Source organism: Ctenopharyngodon idella, chromosome 16 (genome assembly GCF_019924925.1).
Source record: "Ctenopharyngodon idella isolate HZGC_01 chromosome 16, HZGC01, whole genome shotgun sequence".
In the NCBI taxonomy this organism is placed as follows: Eukaryota; Metazoa; Chordata; class Actinopteri; order Cypriniformes; family Xenocyprididae; genus Ctenopharyngodon; species Ctenopharyngodon idella.
In genome coordinates, this window is record NC_067235.1 from 35,236,116 (window position 1) to 35,252,680 (window position 16,565).

Consider the following 16,565-nt stretch of genomic DNA (forward strand, 5'->3'; position numbering starts at 1 on the left):
TGTCTGTCTCTCTCCTGACTGAAATGAGACGCAGTTCCTACTTAATATACCAGCCAGCGCTGGAGCTCTTACTGCACACACACACACACACTCTCTCTCTGTGTGGAGCTCCAGAGAGCTGCTGTTTTACAGGCCGCTTCAAACAGAACCCATAATTACTCATAAGAACTCACAAACCGCTCACACACACACACACTCATTACACAAAAACTCAAAACACACACAGTTTGAGTACAGCGTTAAGAGTCACATCATAGAAACAAGACTTTAACACACACACACACACACACACACACACACACACACACACACACACACACACACACACACACACGCTGAGTCCCTGAGCTTATGACACAGGACAAACTGAAGGACTCTCAACAACCCTGAGGAACTGAATGAGAACACATACACACACACACACACACACATAAAAATGTGTTTTTTTTATCATGAGGACTGTCAATTACCTTTTGATGTTTTATTGCTGAACTTTGACACAAACCTTTACACCTTTTTGTGGTTTGGATGTAGTGGGTGTGGTCTGGAGGTAGTGGGTGTGGTTTAGATGTGGTGGGTGTGGTTGGATCTGGGTAATATAATGCAGGGGTTTTCAATCCTGGTCCTGGGGACTAAACTCTCTGCACATGATAGGCTTGTATCGGCACTGTGCAGACCGATCGGTGTATGACATCAAAGTACCGGGAGAGCGACTGGAGAGCATACGACTCCTTATGCTTTTAAATCGTTCTCGCAGTACTTTGACGTCATATGCCGATCGGTCTGCACAGTGCCGATACATCTTGAACAAGCCTTTTGTATGTCTCCCTTATTTAACACACCTGATTCAGATCATTAGCTCATTAGGTGAGAGATTCATGAACTGAACTAAGTGTGTCAGATAAGAGAGACACAGAAAATGTGCAGAGCGGTGAGTCACCAGGATTCAAAACCAGTGATATAATGGATCAACATAAAAACACATCCAAAGAATCCAAAACACAGCTGCCTGCTAAATCTACACACACACACACACACACACACACACACACACACACACACACACACACACACACACAGTCATGTTTCTAGTCTCTCTGGTGCGGAGGTCACGGGGTCATCGGTCCTGAAGGGAACATCCTGTCAAATCTTTGCTCTAAAACTTCCCTTTAGAAAATTCCGCTGTGCAACAGTCACATTCCATCTCAGCGTTCCTACTGGCTGATTTCATTAATTACACACTGTCACTCCAGCAGAACTGTGAGCCTAACAACAGGCCTGTAATTAGCTTAATTAATTACAGATTAACCCACCACTGCAGCGCTAATGCCTTCTTTCTGTCAGAGACTTGCCCACCTCCAGACCGCAGTGCTGGGAATGAACCCGCGTCGGCTCACCTTCACTGATCAGGAGCGCGTCTGAGGGATCATGGGAAAGGGTCGGTTCTCAACCCTCCCACACGGCCTTGTGTTTTGAGATCTTCACTCGACCACGGAGACTCCAATTCGTTCCGCCAGCAGCACAGAAAACTACCTGCTGAAGTCCGTGAGCGCATGTGACCCGCAGTTATCAGTTAGCTAGAATCACAAACTACAGCCCTGCTAATAAACCAGACGAGCCGAAGAAGAAGAACCACTGCAGGAAAACACTGGGAAAAATATGAACAAAGCCTGAAGAATATAATCCACCATCAATCATTTCACGGCTCTGACACATGCTGCCAAATGTCACATAAAAACATTTCTGAAGACAATCTGAGTGATGCTTGAGATCAGACGAACACACAAACAAACATCTCACCCATCAGAACTGAATCAAGAATCATTAAAATAAATTCAGTTCCTGAATTTGATTCAGTAAACCAGATGCAGAGTTGCAATTTGAATGAAGTATAAATAAATAAATAAATTCAAAGACATTCGCAGCTGTAATTTTAAACTAGAAACAGTTGGAAACTAGTCGGACAAAAGACTTGTTTGAACGTTTTGAAAAAGTTTAAAAAGCCTTTAAGTTTAATGTTTAAAGACAGACGTAAATATTTGTATTTAGTTGAAATATTTCATCATATTTAATCAATTATAGAAGAACACTCCCAGAATCCATCACCCGTGTTAAATTTCTTCAAATTACAATTCAGTAAATTCCTCTTCCTGTCATTCCAGTTCAACTTTGTGTTGTGCTACTTCTATATAAGCTGAATTCTTCAATTCTGAATTTTGCAAAAGCCTGATCTCAACTTACAGACAAGTCAGATAGACAGACAAAATGACAGACTGGTAGACAGACGGACAGACAGACGGACAGACAGACAGCTGGTTGGTTGTGTCACTGTATCAGGTCAGTGTAATGAGCAGCGGTCGGTCAGTCACTCCTGAGAAACTTTCACTGGACACTCAATGTTTCAGAGTCACTGCACCTTTGTGGGAAATGAATCCTGTATCCTGGGAATTACATTACACCCAGTAGCTGACAGGAAAGATCACAATTTTCCAGCTGTGAGCTTGCCAGCTCTGAGAGAGAGAGAGAGAGAGAGAGAAACCTTCACACCCCAAACCCTCTCCACACATGAAAGTAGATGATGCTGAATAATTCAGTGTATTAAACTAAACATGTTACATGATTTCTGTATATAATCATTATTTACTATCTATATTACTGGTATTTGTTGTTCTGAACTTTTTTCTGTGGTTTTCAATCCCCTTTTTGTCATGTCAGTTGTGCTGTCAGAACATCTCTAGTCCGTCCAACACATTCACACTCCACTAATTCAGCTAATGAGCCGCGTTTGGACTCCTCAGCATTTCACAAACGTTTCCTGATGCGTCTGATTCCTCTCTCCCCTTCGTCTCTTAAACATCACTTCAAACGAAATGTTTTTTTCCAATGGCCTCCACTAATAGACGAGCAAATCTCACACACATGCTGGAACACAGAGAGAATGAATTCCTGCCACTTGCTGCATCTGCACGGCCAAAAACCCAAATGATGCAACGGCTCTTTGGTTTTACGAGAATCATGCGAGTTTGGATGTGGCGCTCTGTAACGATCTGTTGAAGAAAGAAAAGCACAAATGCCACCCAAATGCAGCGCAGAGCTTCTACAGCGTGACGCGTGTCTGCAGGCCGGAGATTGACACGTCAACTGACATCAGTTCCACCTCAAAGAACTCGACAAGCGGATTAAAGCAGGCAAAGGTGAACGAGAAAGCCAAAAAACACAACGGCAAGGTCTAAACACGTTCAGAACGACGGCGGTCTCGCATGAGGAGAGAGAACAGCTTCCAAACATGACTAAACGCACTACGTTACTACATAACCAACATCACAGGCCTGGTTTATGAGTCTCACTACTAGTTTTGAGAATATATTTGATTTACATTTAATTCAGTCTCTTTATGTGATTTTACTGAAATATACAGTTCATAGCAGTCAAATGACACACATGAAAGTTTCTTCAGTCAGAGATCAGCAGGTTTTAGGAGAACAGAACCAGCGTCAGTGTGTTTCTATGAGACTGTGGGAGCTGTTAATAGAGATCAGAGCTAACGGACTCACACCGGCCCGCAGCCCCACACAGCCGTCCAGCCGGAGATCGGGTTTCAGGCCGGGGTGTCGGAGGGCCGATCAAAGCCGCGCCAGGCCCGATCCACCTGCTGTCATTATTCTACTGCCTCAAACACAGAGCAGCGCGGCCCAGCTGCGGCTCTGACGCTCGAGCGCATGCTTCATCCGTCGATCCACTCTTAATGAAACTGTCTGCAGAAGATGCAGCTCCGCTAACGGAGAAACGCTGCAGCATTCCTGCAGTCAATGCGTACGAATGCCTCGTGGTGTTCACAATCCAATAGTCGATCTGTTGAAATGAACATTAAAGGCGTCTTTGTTCTCCAAACGCAGCTCCACACCGAACATCTTCTGCACTCGCTGAGATCGACCCCTGCGTTTGATTAAATGTAGCATTTTGAAATCCCAGAGTTCTGAGAAAGACATAAATCAAACTCTCACAGCTGCAGGAGCGCCTGAGGAGAACACATGCGCCCCCGCTCCGCTGCGCTCTTTTTCTATCATCATAAAGCTCGACTCGCCTCTCGGTTCCCAGGGGATGAAAACAGAGAGTCAGAGACAGAGAGAGAGACACCTGCAGCTGAAGGGCCCTGCGCTCGCCCCGCACACCCGTAAAAGAGCCCTAATCCACACGCCACCCAACTCCTGCTGCCAGATGTCTGACGGGACTGTGGCACACTACCGTAAACGCACCGCTCCTGCTATGTCTGCAGTAGGCATTTTCAGTATGCATGCCACAGAGCACACATGAAACTGTATCCCACAATGCAATGTGACTGGAAGTGAAATCAGCTGTGAATTTAATCAGACTGATAAAGTTAAAGGTGCTGTACACCATTTCAACAATGTTGCTAACTAGGGTGCATCTCAATCAGCTCCCTAGCTTCCTAGGTCATAAATCAGTATATCGTGTACACTAATTAGGGCACTGGTAAGGACCCTGGCTCATTGGAACAGGCAACGTCCTCATTGTACAACGTCACTACTGGTATTTATGAACAACAGCAGAACTGATATCTTTTGTAATGCTATATTATGATAAATTATTTGCTTGTTACATATAACATTTTAGCTGTAAATTAATTATAAATCTTAGCTAGATTATGTTCACCACCTATCTAGTGAAGTATGATGTGACGAGATTAAAGTGAGAGGTGGTAAACTGTCTCGCGATATTGCCATGCCAGAGCGTGAGGGTGAAATTAGGATAGAATATGCCACCGCTACGGTTATATTACACTGTCGTTTTGCTTTTTATAGAAATGAAAACCATTTAATTCAGTTGTTGCTTCAATTCCATCCAGCTCATCCAACACGAGTCGTACAGCGCAGCAGGAATCACAGTTCACTGATCACGTGACGAGAGTAAGTGACGAGATGACTGATGAGACCATGGCGGAGGATTTGATTCACAAAAGAGCCTAAAAACGTCTGACAACTGTCTGATCTTGTAGAATGTGCGCTCAGCACCACCGCTCCGTATTCACAGAGTACGTGCGAAAGCGAAAGTAAAACGCGTGATTCCATTTTGAAAGCGGCTCCCTGATGAATGCAAATATCTCCTAATATGAAAGCGATCTCAGGCTGGGCTGTGTAGTTGTAACCATCTCTCAGCTCTGTATCATGCTTGAAGAAAAGTTTGGTCTTTATTTGCACTTTGAATATTGAGAGAGTACTTTGATTATGATTGCACTTAATAAGACCAAGAGAAAACTGTGTTATTTATTTTTATTTATACTGTTTTTATTTTTATGATCAATTTGTGGAAAGGCGTTCAGTTAGGAGGTCAAAAGTTGTAGAAGCTCATTAATCATGTACAGTAAGGTCTGAAGAGACTGAAATCATACAGGAGAGAAGCCAGTCAGTTGAGTTTGTGGCAAAAACAGTGCTTGAGTATTGTCGTCTTTTACTGCATATGATAATTCATACTCAGAAAGTAGAACTGAAATGATAGTCATTACAAGACGATTAGTTAAAACATCAGACTACTGATGACTATTTTTCTAGTCATGTATTTCGTCAGTGAGTATTTCTTAAAAATACTGTGTAAAAATCTCATCTCGTCTCGTGAGCTACCTGTCTCGTCACACCCCTACTGAAATATAATTTCACGGTGCATTGTGGGACTTTTCAGGGATCGAACATTTCAGTGCACTAGTAGGATTGCTACAACCATTAAAATGGCTGACAGGTACAGAGCGTTTCTGATTGGCCGTGAGCCTCCCCTCTGTCACAGATACACATGTGATTTCTCACCTAATTAAAAAAATTACAAATTACAACTGCATGTGTTTTCAAGATCTGAATGCCACTGGGGAAATTAAACTTGCAGAATAATAAGGTCATGTGTATAGTAGCTTGTTTCTGCCACATAATAAAAAATAAAAAAGGTAATTGCAACTTTTCTCTCCAAATTCTGAAATATAAACTCAGAAAAGTCAGAATTGTCGCAAAAGCCTTTTTTTATTCCAAGCTTCCGTACATGTGACTGATACTGATTGAAATGTTGAAGTGCCGCGTCACGTACTGAACAGCATATTAATATGAACGCACGACCATCACTGCATCCGTTCATCATTCGTAACGTCAGAACAGACGCCTAGAAAACGAGCGAGAGCGGCCCGCAGTACAGCGAAGGGTTAACACCGCGTAAAATCACTGTATGTCCATAAAAGAGGCGGTTTAAAGCCGCGCGGCCGGGATCCTTTTGTGATAAATCCAACGCCTTTAATTGCCTTTAATTTATTAGTGTGTTCCAACCTCAGGCTCATTAAACAGAAACATATTGGTCTGCGTCTACGGGAGTTTAACAAGTACAGAACTCCCATTTTCTAAGTAAATTGGAATTTCTTTTTAATTCACTGGTAAACAATCGAATGGAAAGCAGATGTAGCGGAGCAAAGTCGAGGGCCCATCTTCAAGCCGACTGTGAGAGCCAGAGATGCAGATGGGCCTGGGAATTATTTAAATGTCATTTCAAGGTAATTAAACGTTACAGTTTGAAGAACGCTTTGAGGTTCAAGCGCTCAGGAAAGGAGTAAAGGGAGATAAAGATGCGAGCGCAGAGGCGGGAACGCTTCCAAGCACATCTGGGTCTCCGGGACCGCGGTTCTCGAGTTCAGCGCGAGATCGTGAAAAAGATTATTATGGAATTCATAAAATACATGTCGAAGGTTTAGAAATATTACTGGGCAGATTAAAGGCGAACGCTGCTATATAATGTTATAAAGCATGGCTTGAAGACTTGGAGCAAAACACACAGAGACGTTCCCTCGGAGAGAGACCGGATCATCATCTCCAAGCTCGCTCTATAACAAGCGAGAGAAACTAGTACAGCTCCGCAGGACACGGCATGACACACGGTCACCATGCAAAGACGTGAGAGATTTGAGGGTTAACTCACCCCAAAAATCATCATCCTGACATCATTTACTCTTTCTCTCATGTTGTTCCAAACTCGAGTGACTTTGTTTCTTCAGTGGAACACAAAAGAAGTTATTTTTAAGAACATTGGGAAACCAAACAACACTGACATTAGATGGACAAAAAACACGTTTCTCAAAATATCTTCTCTTCTGTTTCACTGAAGAAGAAAAGGCACACAGAATGATGATGATGAACTACTCACTTCAGGCAGTTTTCACAGATCTACAGCAGCTTCAGCAATGAGAGATTCTTGAATGAAGTTGCTTTGGATAAAAGCATCAGAACAGCATGAATGTAAATGAGAGAGAAGGACGAGGGTTTTACTGCACACAGAGACACTGAACGAGTGTGACACGGACACAAACGAGAAACGAGGGACAGACAGAAGTGATCAGTGGGATTCTGGGAAGAATCTCTTCCACCTCTCTAATGATTCTTCTGAATTCTGTTCAAATCAGACTTTAATATCTCAAATATGTCTGGTTTTTATGAGCACCTGCTCTCCTGAAACAGTCAAACACAGTAAATCAGTCGAGTGAACGCGTCCAGAGACGCTCCGAACATCAGATCAAACACACAAGCTGGGGTAAACGTGACGTTACCGGATCACATTGTTCTCAAGCTGTTTTATTGACGTCATTACATGAGACATGATTCATTTCAGAAAGTTGTTCTGTATCTTGTGGTGTTCATTCATGTTTATTTGCTGCTGTAACTAGTACTAAAGAGGAAGAGTTGATCGGCTTATGATCTGTCACCACACATTACAGAGACACTAAAGCACATTTATTGACATAATCTGAAAGCTGAGACTTTGTTTCATATCAAAAGTATGAAAGATCGTTGTGATTATTGGATGGCAGGAGCTGCAAATAATGTTTAGTGAAGTCTTGAAAACAGCACAGACTAAAAGATCAATCTCGGGATCACCTTAAGGTCGATCTTTTGAGTTCTACATCTCAGGATGTCCATGTGCTTCCCTCACAGTCACTGTCAATAAATACTTCTGACTGAATCACTGTTTTAAGTCTCTGGAGGACGGAGCTGCTCCATGTTTCACACACCGTTCTGCTCAATACTGCTGATTTAATGCCAGAGCAGGATGAGTCTGGATCCTCTCAAGCTTTCCGTCTCCTCGACCTCAACATCTAATGAAGGTTTCCTCTGCTGCTCACTGACATGCAGGCACATTTCACCAGTTTAAAGACGTTAAAAACACTGACACACACACACACACACACATATATACAAAATCACGACTGACTAAAACCGTTGCCTATTTAGGCATCTGACTAGGGTTTGACCAGAGCTGAAGTGTCCCATCATGATCACATGATCTCATTAGTGAATGTATGAGTGATGTGTGTGTGGCGTCTCACCGGGGTTGGGCGTGCGCTCCTGCTGCGGGAGCTGTAGGGAGATCTGCAGGAGATCAGGAGACAGGAGAGACGCCGGTTTACGGCTCCCGCTCAGCCAGCGGCTCGTGTGAAGATCTGTGGTGTCAGACGGACCCTGAACCAGAGGAACCAGCTGATCCTTCTGCCCTTCACACACACCTGCACACACACACACACACACACACACACACATGCAGTAAAACATTAATAACCAGTGGAATTTCCCTGTCTTAACATGTTTTGCACAACAAACATTCAGCTGCGTCACATTCAACATGTTACAGGGTTAAAGGTCACATGATTTTTAATATAACAGACTTATTGTGCTTGACGAGGTCATTATAAAAATGACAAATCCTGCATTTCCTCAGATAAACTGCACTGAATATAAAAGCATGATTTTCTATATAACTCAGTGTGTGTGTGTGTGTGTGAGCACGTGTGTGTGTGAGTGTGTGTATGTATGTATATGTGTGTGTGTGTGTGTGTGTGTGAGAGAGAGAGAGAGAGAGAGAGAGAGAGAGAGGCAGATGTGTGCAGCTGCTCTCACCCGGCGTTCTGGCACACATTTTCACGGCTCCCAGAGTTCCAGAGACACACAGCAGCGTCGGCCGCACACACACCTTCAGCTCCACACGCTGAACACACACCTCCAGCACAGGAGCGACACACACCGGCTTCACGCCTGCTGAAACACAGAAAACACACCCGCCTCGCATCACATGTGTCAGCATCACAGATGCATGATGGGAACTCAGTCACTCATGACAAGCTTTCATTTATGTTTATCACTAATACATCTCTAGTTCTGTGTGTGTGTGTGTGTGTGTTGGCTTTGCCCTTTGGGTGTTTGATGGGGTGTGTGACCTCAGTGACCTCCAGCTGTTTGCTTGTGCACCTCTGCACCTGCGCACACACACACTCACACACACACAACAGCAGAAGTAGCAGGCGGACAGAGAATTTGAGATTGTGCACATATGAACACATCTGGAGTGTGTGTGTGTGTGTATGTGTGTGTTTATGGGGCTTCTGCATTCTGGAAAGTGTCATTTTAGCATGTGGCACATTCTATTCCTGATGGTGAGAACAGTGTGGGAACATAAGAGAGGAGAGGAGAGGAGAGAGAGAGAAGAGAAGAGAAGAGAAGAGAAGAGAAGAGAAGAGAAGAGAAGAGAAGAGAAGAGAAGAGAAGAGAAGAGAAGAGAGTGTTTGAGGGCAGCTGTAGAGCAGTTTGTGTCTGACCGCAGCTAATGTGACACACACACACACACACACACACACACATGACTGTTTCTCCATGAATGTGTCTCATATCAGACAGATTCCTCTGCTGGATATCACGGACACAAGTCACACACAAGGACAACACACTCCATCAACACAAGGACACACACACACACACACACACACACAGTGTGAAGTGATCAAACAGACGCTCCTCACTGGAGTTTACTGCAGTCATTATGAAACACCTCCATCAACACACACACACACAGACACAGACACACACAGACACACACACACTGCAGCACTCTTAGTTTCATAGGATCATGTGACTGTTGAGGTACCTGGAGTTTTGTAGGCGTGGCTAACGAGGCTGTCGCTGATGCCGCTGCAGGCTCCGCCCCCCACACTGTGTGTCCAGCTGCGATACATGCTCTGCAGCAGCAGCACCTGAGCTCGAGTCGCCTGAACACACACCTGCGGGAGCTCAAACATACACTCTCTCACGGGGACAGAGGCCTTCCTCGCCCTGAGGAACACACACACACACACAGACAGACATAAACGAGACACAGATCAAGTTCATCATCACAGAAAGACCGATGATGTCCAGCTCACGGTCACACACGTCCTCCATCATACTTAATGTTAATGTAGTCAATGTTCATAGAGTCACATGTAGAGCGTCAGCTTTAAAACAGCACTCAAATGTCCTTATTAATCTTGATAATGGTCAAATTCAACTATTACTGGAGTAGGTCACTTACTTAATAATATTAATATCATTTAATATAATAAAATATAATATAATAACACTATGACAATATATGGGTCTGTAATATGATATAAAGCTGTATAATATATGGTTCTATAAAGCTCTATAACATTCTATAATATGGAGCTCTGTAACATAATATAATGTTTTATAATATAAGGCATAATATTAAGGTTTTATAAATAATGCTCTATGAAGTGCAGTATGACAGCGACTCTGTTAAACATCTCCGTACTCGTACAGTCTGACAGACCGGAGAGAAACTGCAGCTGAGAGCAGTCAGTGTGTGTGTGTGTGTGTGTGTGTGTGTGTGTGTGTGTGTGGGAGCCCAGTGCTCTCTGGGTAATGAGTCTGTGTCTGTGATCAGCTCTGACGGGGAGAAGCGCTCCTCCTCACAGCACCGCTGCAACCACTTAACCGCTCCTCTCATCCTGGCTTTGTAGTGCTTCTGGGTGGTTCGGCGCGTAACGGCTGACAGCGGCGGGAGGCTGACGTACAGCAGAGACCGGCCTCTGTGAGCGCACACATTCAGACGGGTCAGAGGTCACGGGCAGACGGCTCTCTGTGACGATTCACGGGAGTCTCAAGCGTCCGCGTTCAGTTGTGAGCGATCTAACAGGAAACACACCAGCACATGCCCAGCAAATGTTCGCTGCGCACTGGCACGTCATGAAAGGTGGCGCGAGTCGCTTTATTTCTGCGCTTTTGGGAAAAGAGATCTTAGCGACGCAGAATCTGCACCTGTTTTTATTAATAAATAAACACGCTCAAACGCAGCAAACAGAGAAGCTAATCAGAACCAGAGTCACACCAGCCACACACACACACACACACACACACCAGCCGCTGGTACACATATGACAGTTGAACCTCCAACTGGCCGCATCAGCACATTACACACACACTCACACACACACACTCACACACACACTCACACACACACACACACACACACACACACACAGGTTTGTTTTGCTATCTCAGTGAGGACTCTCCATAGGCGTAATGGTTTTTATACTGTACAAATTGTACATTCTCTCCCCCTACACTAACTCTACCCATCACAGGAAACTGTCTGCATTTTTACATTTTTAATAAAACATTGTTTAATATGTTTTTAAAGCTATTTTAAATGTGAGGAATCATGAAATGTCCTCATAAAACATGTTTACGTTGTAATACCAGAGTAATACCCATGTCATCATACACATTTGTCCTCATAAATCACAAAAACGCACACACACACACACACACACTTACAACACACAGACACCCACAAACACACACACTCTTCTCTCTCTCTCTCTCTCTCTCTCTCTCATACATACACACACACACTCTCTCTCACACACACTTACAACACACAGACACCCACAAACACACCCACAAACACACTTCAGCACTGCTGGATTATTAAGCCTAATCGGGTTAAACACTCAACGAGCAGCAGCAGATTCTGATTGATGACAAGAGCATGATGGGATGTTCAGAAACAACAGCACTGATGCTGCGTCACACACACACAGAACGAGCTAAACGCAGCTCTAGCTTTAACACTGTTCTGGTGCGTCTCATGTGACGTCCTGCGAACCCCTTCAACTGTTAGAAAGTGAGCGCAGCAGCGTGTGATGTGGCCTTGATCGCTGCCGGCGGTAGAGCTCTGCGCTCCTCATGTGCTGTAACAGGTTTAGCAGCAGAGCTGCTGCGTCTCATTACCGCGTCTCTCACACACTAAAGCAGCTGCAGAAACGGGCCGCTCGACCCACTGGGCTCCGGGGAGTTCTTTAAATGAAGGGTGATCGGTACCGTGTGAGCTGCCTCACCTCCGGCCAACACACACACACAAACACACACTCACACACAGCGTTAATGGCTCTCATTCACACACTCAGACTCTCAGCTAATGACAGGATATTTATTACCCTCCACTGACACACTCATCTAAGCGCTTTACCCACCGGAGTGAGTGTGTGTGTGTGTGTGTGTGTGTGTGTGTGTGTGTGTGTGTCTCACCAGTATGCAGGCAAACAGAGCTGCTTCCCATAGAGAGCAGTACTGAAAGAAGGAATGATGGGAATGAGTGGCTGTAACGCCCCCTCTGAGTCGATTACAGTCAGACCCGCCTGAAGCTCAAAGACCTGAAAGAGAAATAGAGTCTTGAAACCTGCTGAATGTTTTTAGTCAGAGCGTTCAGAGCAGAACTTCACTGGGGAACGTGATGTGTGTGTCTGAGTGTGTGTGTACCTTCAGGTAGCAGTGTGTGTAGCAGTGGTGTAGGAGTGTGTCTGACGGCTGGTTCAGGCTGCTGGCTGTACGTGTCACTTCCTCTTCATACATGGGCACAGAATGCTCAAACGTGACGCGATCAAACTGCAGCTGCAGCGCAGGCAGAGGACGCAAGAGCTGGAACTGAGGGACAGACGTCTGCGCAGTCGAGACCTAACAGAAACACACACACACGGTAGTACACGCGCACACAGCTGAGGCAGGTGTGTGTGTGTGTGTGTGTGTGTGTTCACCTTGTGTCCCAGTAGAGCAGGAAGTATGAGGTGCAGGAGGTTGTATTCTGCTGCAGGGACAGTGACTGTCGCTCTCATCAGCATCACACTGGTCTGACGGGTGGGAATAAACTCCTCCAGCGCTGAGACCTGCTCCGGCACCACAGACACACACTCTTCCACAACATCTGACACACAGACACACAGACGATAGTGTCATTATTCAGATCAAAATGACTGAAGACTGAAACACTGAAGACGTAAATGTCAGGATCTCATTCTAAGTGATTAATGATGTCAGTGTGTGTTTTTACCCGGCTGTGGTTTGCAGTAGGGCTGGTACTCGTGGTCCAGTGTGCAAGCGGCCATCTTCAGGATCCGGTGGACGGCACTGCTGTGGAGCTGCACGTCTAACGGACCGACCACAATCCTCTTCACCGACGTCTCCTGCACCAGCGGCGGCTCATCTTTACGCAGCGCTGGAAAATCCTGCAGTCCCACACAAACTGGAGAACAACAGCACAAAACCACCACTTGAGCATAAAATTAGAATATTGTATAAAACATTTGCTAATAAAGAAGTTTCCATCCCCATGTGTTCAAGAGAACAAAATCATCACTAGTAATAAAAGTTGCTTCAATCAGGCTCTTTTCTCCTCCATCATAAATGAGTTGGTCTCAGAGCGTCAGACGCTGTCATGTGATCTTGCGTTCGGATGCTGGTGTTTGGGAACACAATCATGTGAAATGCTTCTGGAGGGAATTAAACCACATCATTCTGATGACAGACTTTGACTCAGACGTTTCAGAACCACCAAACCAACATTTGAGATGCTGCGATGTGATTGGTCCACTGGTTAGTCCAGTTATCCAATCACAGCCTCTGCTGAGGCAAAGTCACATGAGTTTATTGTTTTTATTGGGTAAATGTGTTTCCTTCTTCTCAGATAAAACACGTGGATGGAAACACAGCTAGTGACACACACTGACAGATGAGATCGCCTGCTCGACTGCTGAATCTCAGGGCTGGATTATGGGCTATTTGGGCGATTAATGGACAAAGGAAGAGGAACATCAGGACCCTCAACACACACACACACACACACACTCACTCTCGGTGTGTGCGTGTACCAGATCAACACACAAACACTCAGTGAAAACGAATGACTCCAGGTCACTTTGTTGCTGCAAATCGTTGTCGTTGAGAACACACCTTTAACAGGACGACAGATTTACAGCCGCTCACACACACAGCTATCAAAGATCACTATTCCAAATGTTCCAAAACACATCACAATTACACACACACACACACACAGCTGCGTGTGCAATAAAAGCAGATCACTGAAGGGAACGTGGGAGTCCCGTTACTGCGGATGGAGGGACGGAGGAGAGGGAAAAAGAGTTCACGAGCTGCTCAAATTCCCTCCTGATTTGTGGAGATTAAAAGTGCAGCGAGCGATGTCACTTCCTCTTCCCATTTAGGCTGGGCTGGATTAAGTCTAATATCAAACATCTGGAAGCTCGCAGCGCTGCTGAAGGACACGGGGAGGGAAATTAGCCGGATTTAAAGCATTAGAGGAGATCCGCGCCTCAGCGCTGCAGTTATTATGAGAGAGAGCGCGCCGCAGGTTTGAGTTTCGTTTATGTAGCGCTGGCGCTCTGATGTGGACGAGGGTCGCGGGTTCGAGTCTCCGAGGGCAGGCGCGCTCTGACTCATACGACATTCCAAACGGAAGGCGTCATTTCAGCTCCGCTGGAGGAGCGACACTCATCCGCACCTCAGAAAGCAGCCTGAAGGCCAAAGCTGACGAGATTGTGTTTGCTTTACGCTGAGATCGCTATCTGAACAGAACAGGAGAGACTAAATAGGCACAAAATACAAAGATATTCGGACAATCTTCTATCATAAAGTAAAGTGCACACGTGACAACCGCCGCTCCTGTTAGAACTCAAGGACTGCTGTGTGTTTGGAGCTCAAGACAGTGATTGATCCGACCGGACTCGATGTTTCCCTCATATATAGCTTAACTGTATAACTTACATTACTACTTTATTCTGTTATTTAATTTTCTTAATATTTTACACTGTATTTTTATTTATTTCTTAATCTTTTTATTTCACTTTATTTAATTTTGCACTACTTTATCTTCGTAAACATTAAGTATTTGCACTAATTTTATGTTATTAGGGGTTCAAGCGCGTAGCTTGATCAGCATTCTCCCCTAAAAGTGATCGGGCAGACCAAACCGTAAGTCGTAGAGACTTTGAGGGCTGGTAGTACTCATAACTTCACCAAGGCTCGCCCTAGTCGGCCTGATGGGGGCGCTACAGCAGGTCAAAAGTGTTAAATGGCTTGTAACTCCTGAACTGTTAGGTTTAGACTCAAATGTTTTATACGTTGGAACCCTTGGCTCAGATTCGCTCAGATTCACTCATCGTTCTAGCAAAATTATTGGGTATTTTGGATTTTTTTTAAAAACCTACTTTTGCAAACTAGGTTTTTGGCCCGATCGGAACCAAACCAGTGCAGCGAGATTCTCCAGAATCTGATTGTCAATAATTATCAAACAAAAGTTGACATTTCGATTCACGGTCCCTAAGGGCTGCCAAAACGTTCGAGTGGCCAGAGCCACTTTTACTAAAATGGCTATAACTCGTGAACGGAATGAGATATTTTCACCAAACTCAGCACAGCGATGTAAGAGCTCATTCTGTGGTCATGTGAGAAAGGATGTGGCATCTGGTGAAAAAAACATGAAAATGGCTATAACTACTTCACCGTCAGCCCAATCAACTTGAAAATTGGCATGCAGTGTCTTTGTCTAAGGTGCCATGGTTGTCTGTGAGGACACTGACGCATCTCGAAATACATGTCCGCCATCAGCCAATGAAGTTTGAGCAGCTATCAGACAAGGTTAATGGAAGTCGATCGGAGTGAAACTCGCTGGGCCTGTTTGACTCACGGCCCTAGAGGCCTGTAAGAAATTCGAAAGAAATCGGGCCATAGGGGGCGCCTTCGTGTTTTTCATGTGCATAAAGGATCGTGCATCACGCAATTTTTCGCACACACCCACAACATTCATACCACATGGTACAACTCCTCATTCTGAGCAACTTTGCCTCTAGGACCGCCGCTGTCCATCGAATCGTTCGTTAAATATTTGAGATTATTTAAAAAAAAACAATTGTGGCGAACTAGTCCTAGGTTTTTGGTTCAACCTTTAACTCTTAAAAAGCCTTAAAAACTATATATTTCCTATGATAGATTGCCTGTATTTGCTGTAAATGGTCTTTTCCATCTATGACCGAGATGGTTACAGGCTTGTTAAATAAAACAAAATACCTTTTAACACATGAACCCGGATAATTGCTGCTCGCAGATATATTTGTACTTTACATTGCTTTTTCTTGTCATTCTTCTCTGGAAACAACAGCAGACACTGTTATTATTCAACAACATCCCATTATTTATACAAAAATATCCAGATTCTAGCGCCGTGGCAGCATTAAAGGAAACACTATCACCGGGTTTTGGTATTTCTTAAAAAAAAGATAGATAGATAGAAATGGTCAGATGATAGACAGCTTGGACAAAATGTAACTGGTTCTAAATATTCAGAATAAACCATATCTTGGTTCTGAATCTTTACCCTTAAAACTGACAACAAATTCATCC

At 44.4% G+C, this 16,565-nt stretch overlaps 1 protein-coding gene across 1 annotated transcript in view; it reads right to left on the bottom strand.

The window, feature by feature from the left end:
- LOC127496703 (intermembrane lipid transfer protein VPS13B-like) overlaps nt 1-16,565 on the bottom strand; it is a 97,845-nt gene that overhangs the window by 66,564 nt on the left and 14,716 nt on the right. Inside the window, 7 exon segments of the mRNA XM_051864402.1 lie at nt 8,369-8,545; nt 8,937-9,071; nt 9,958-10,142; nt 12,402-12,526; nt 12,633-12,827; nt 12,908-13,074; nt 13,201-13,392. Coding sequence (XP_051720362.1) covers nt 8,369-8,545; nt 8,937-9,071; nt 9,958-10,142; nt 12,402-12,526; nt 12,633-12,827; nt 12,908-13,074; nt 13,201-13,392 — 1,176 coding nt within the window.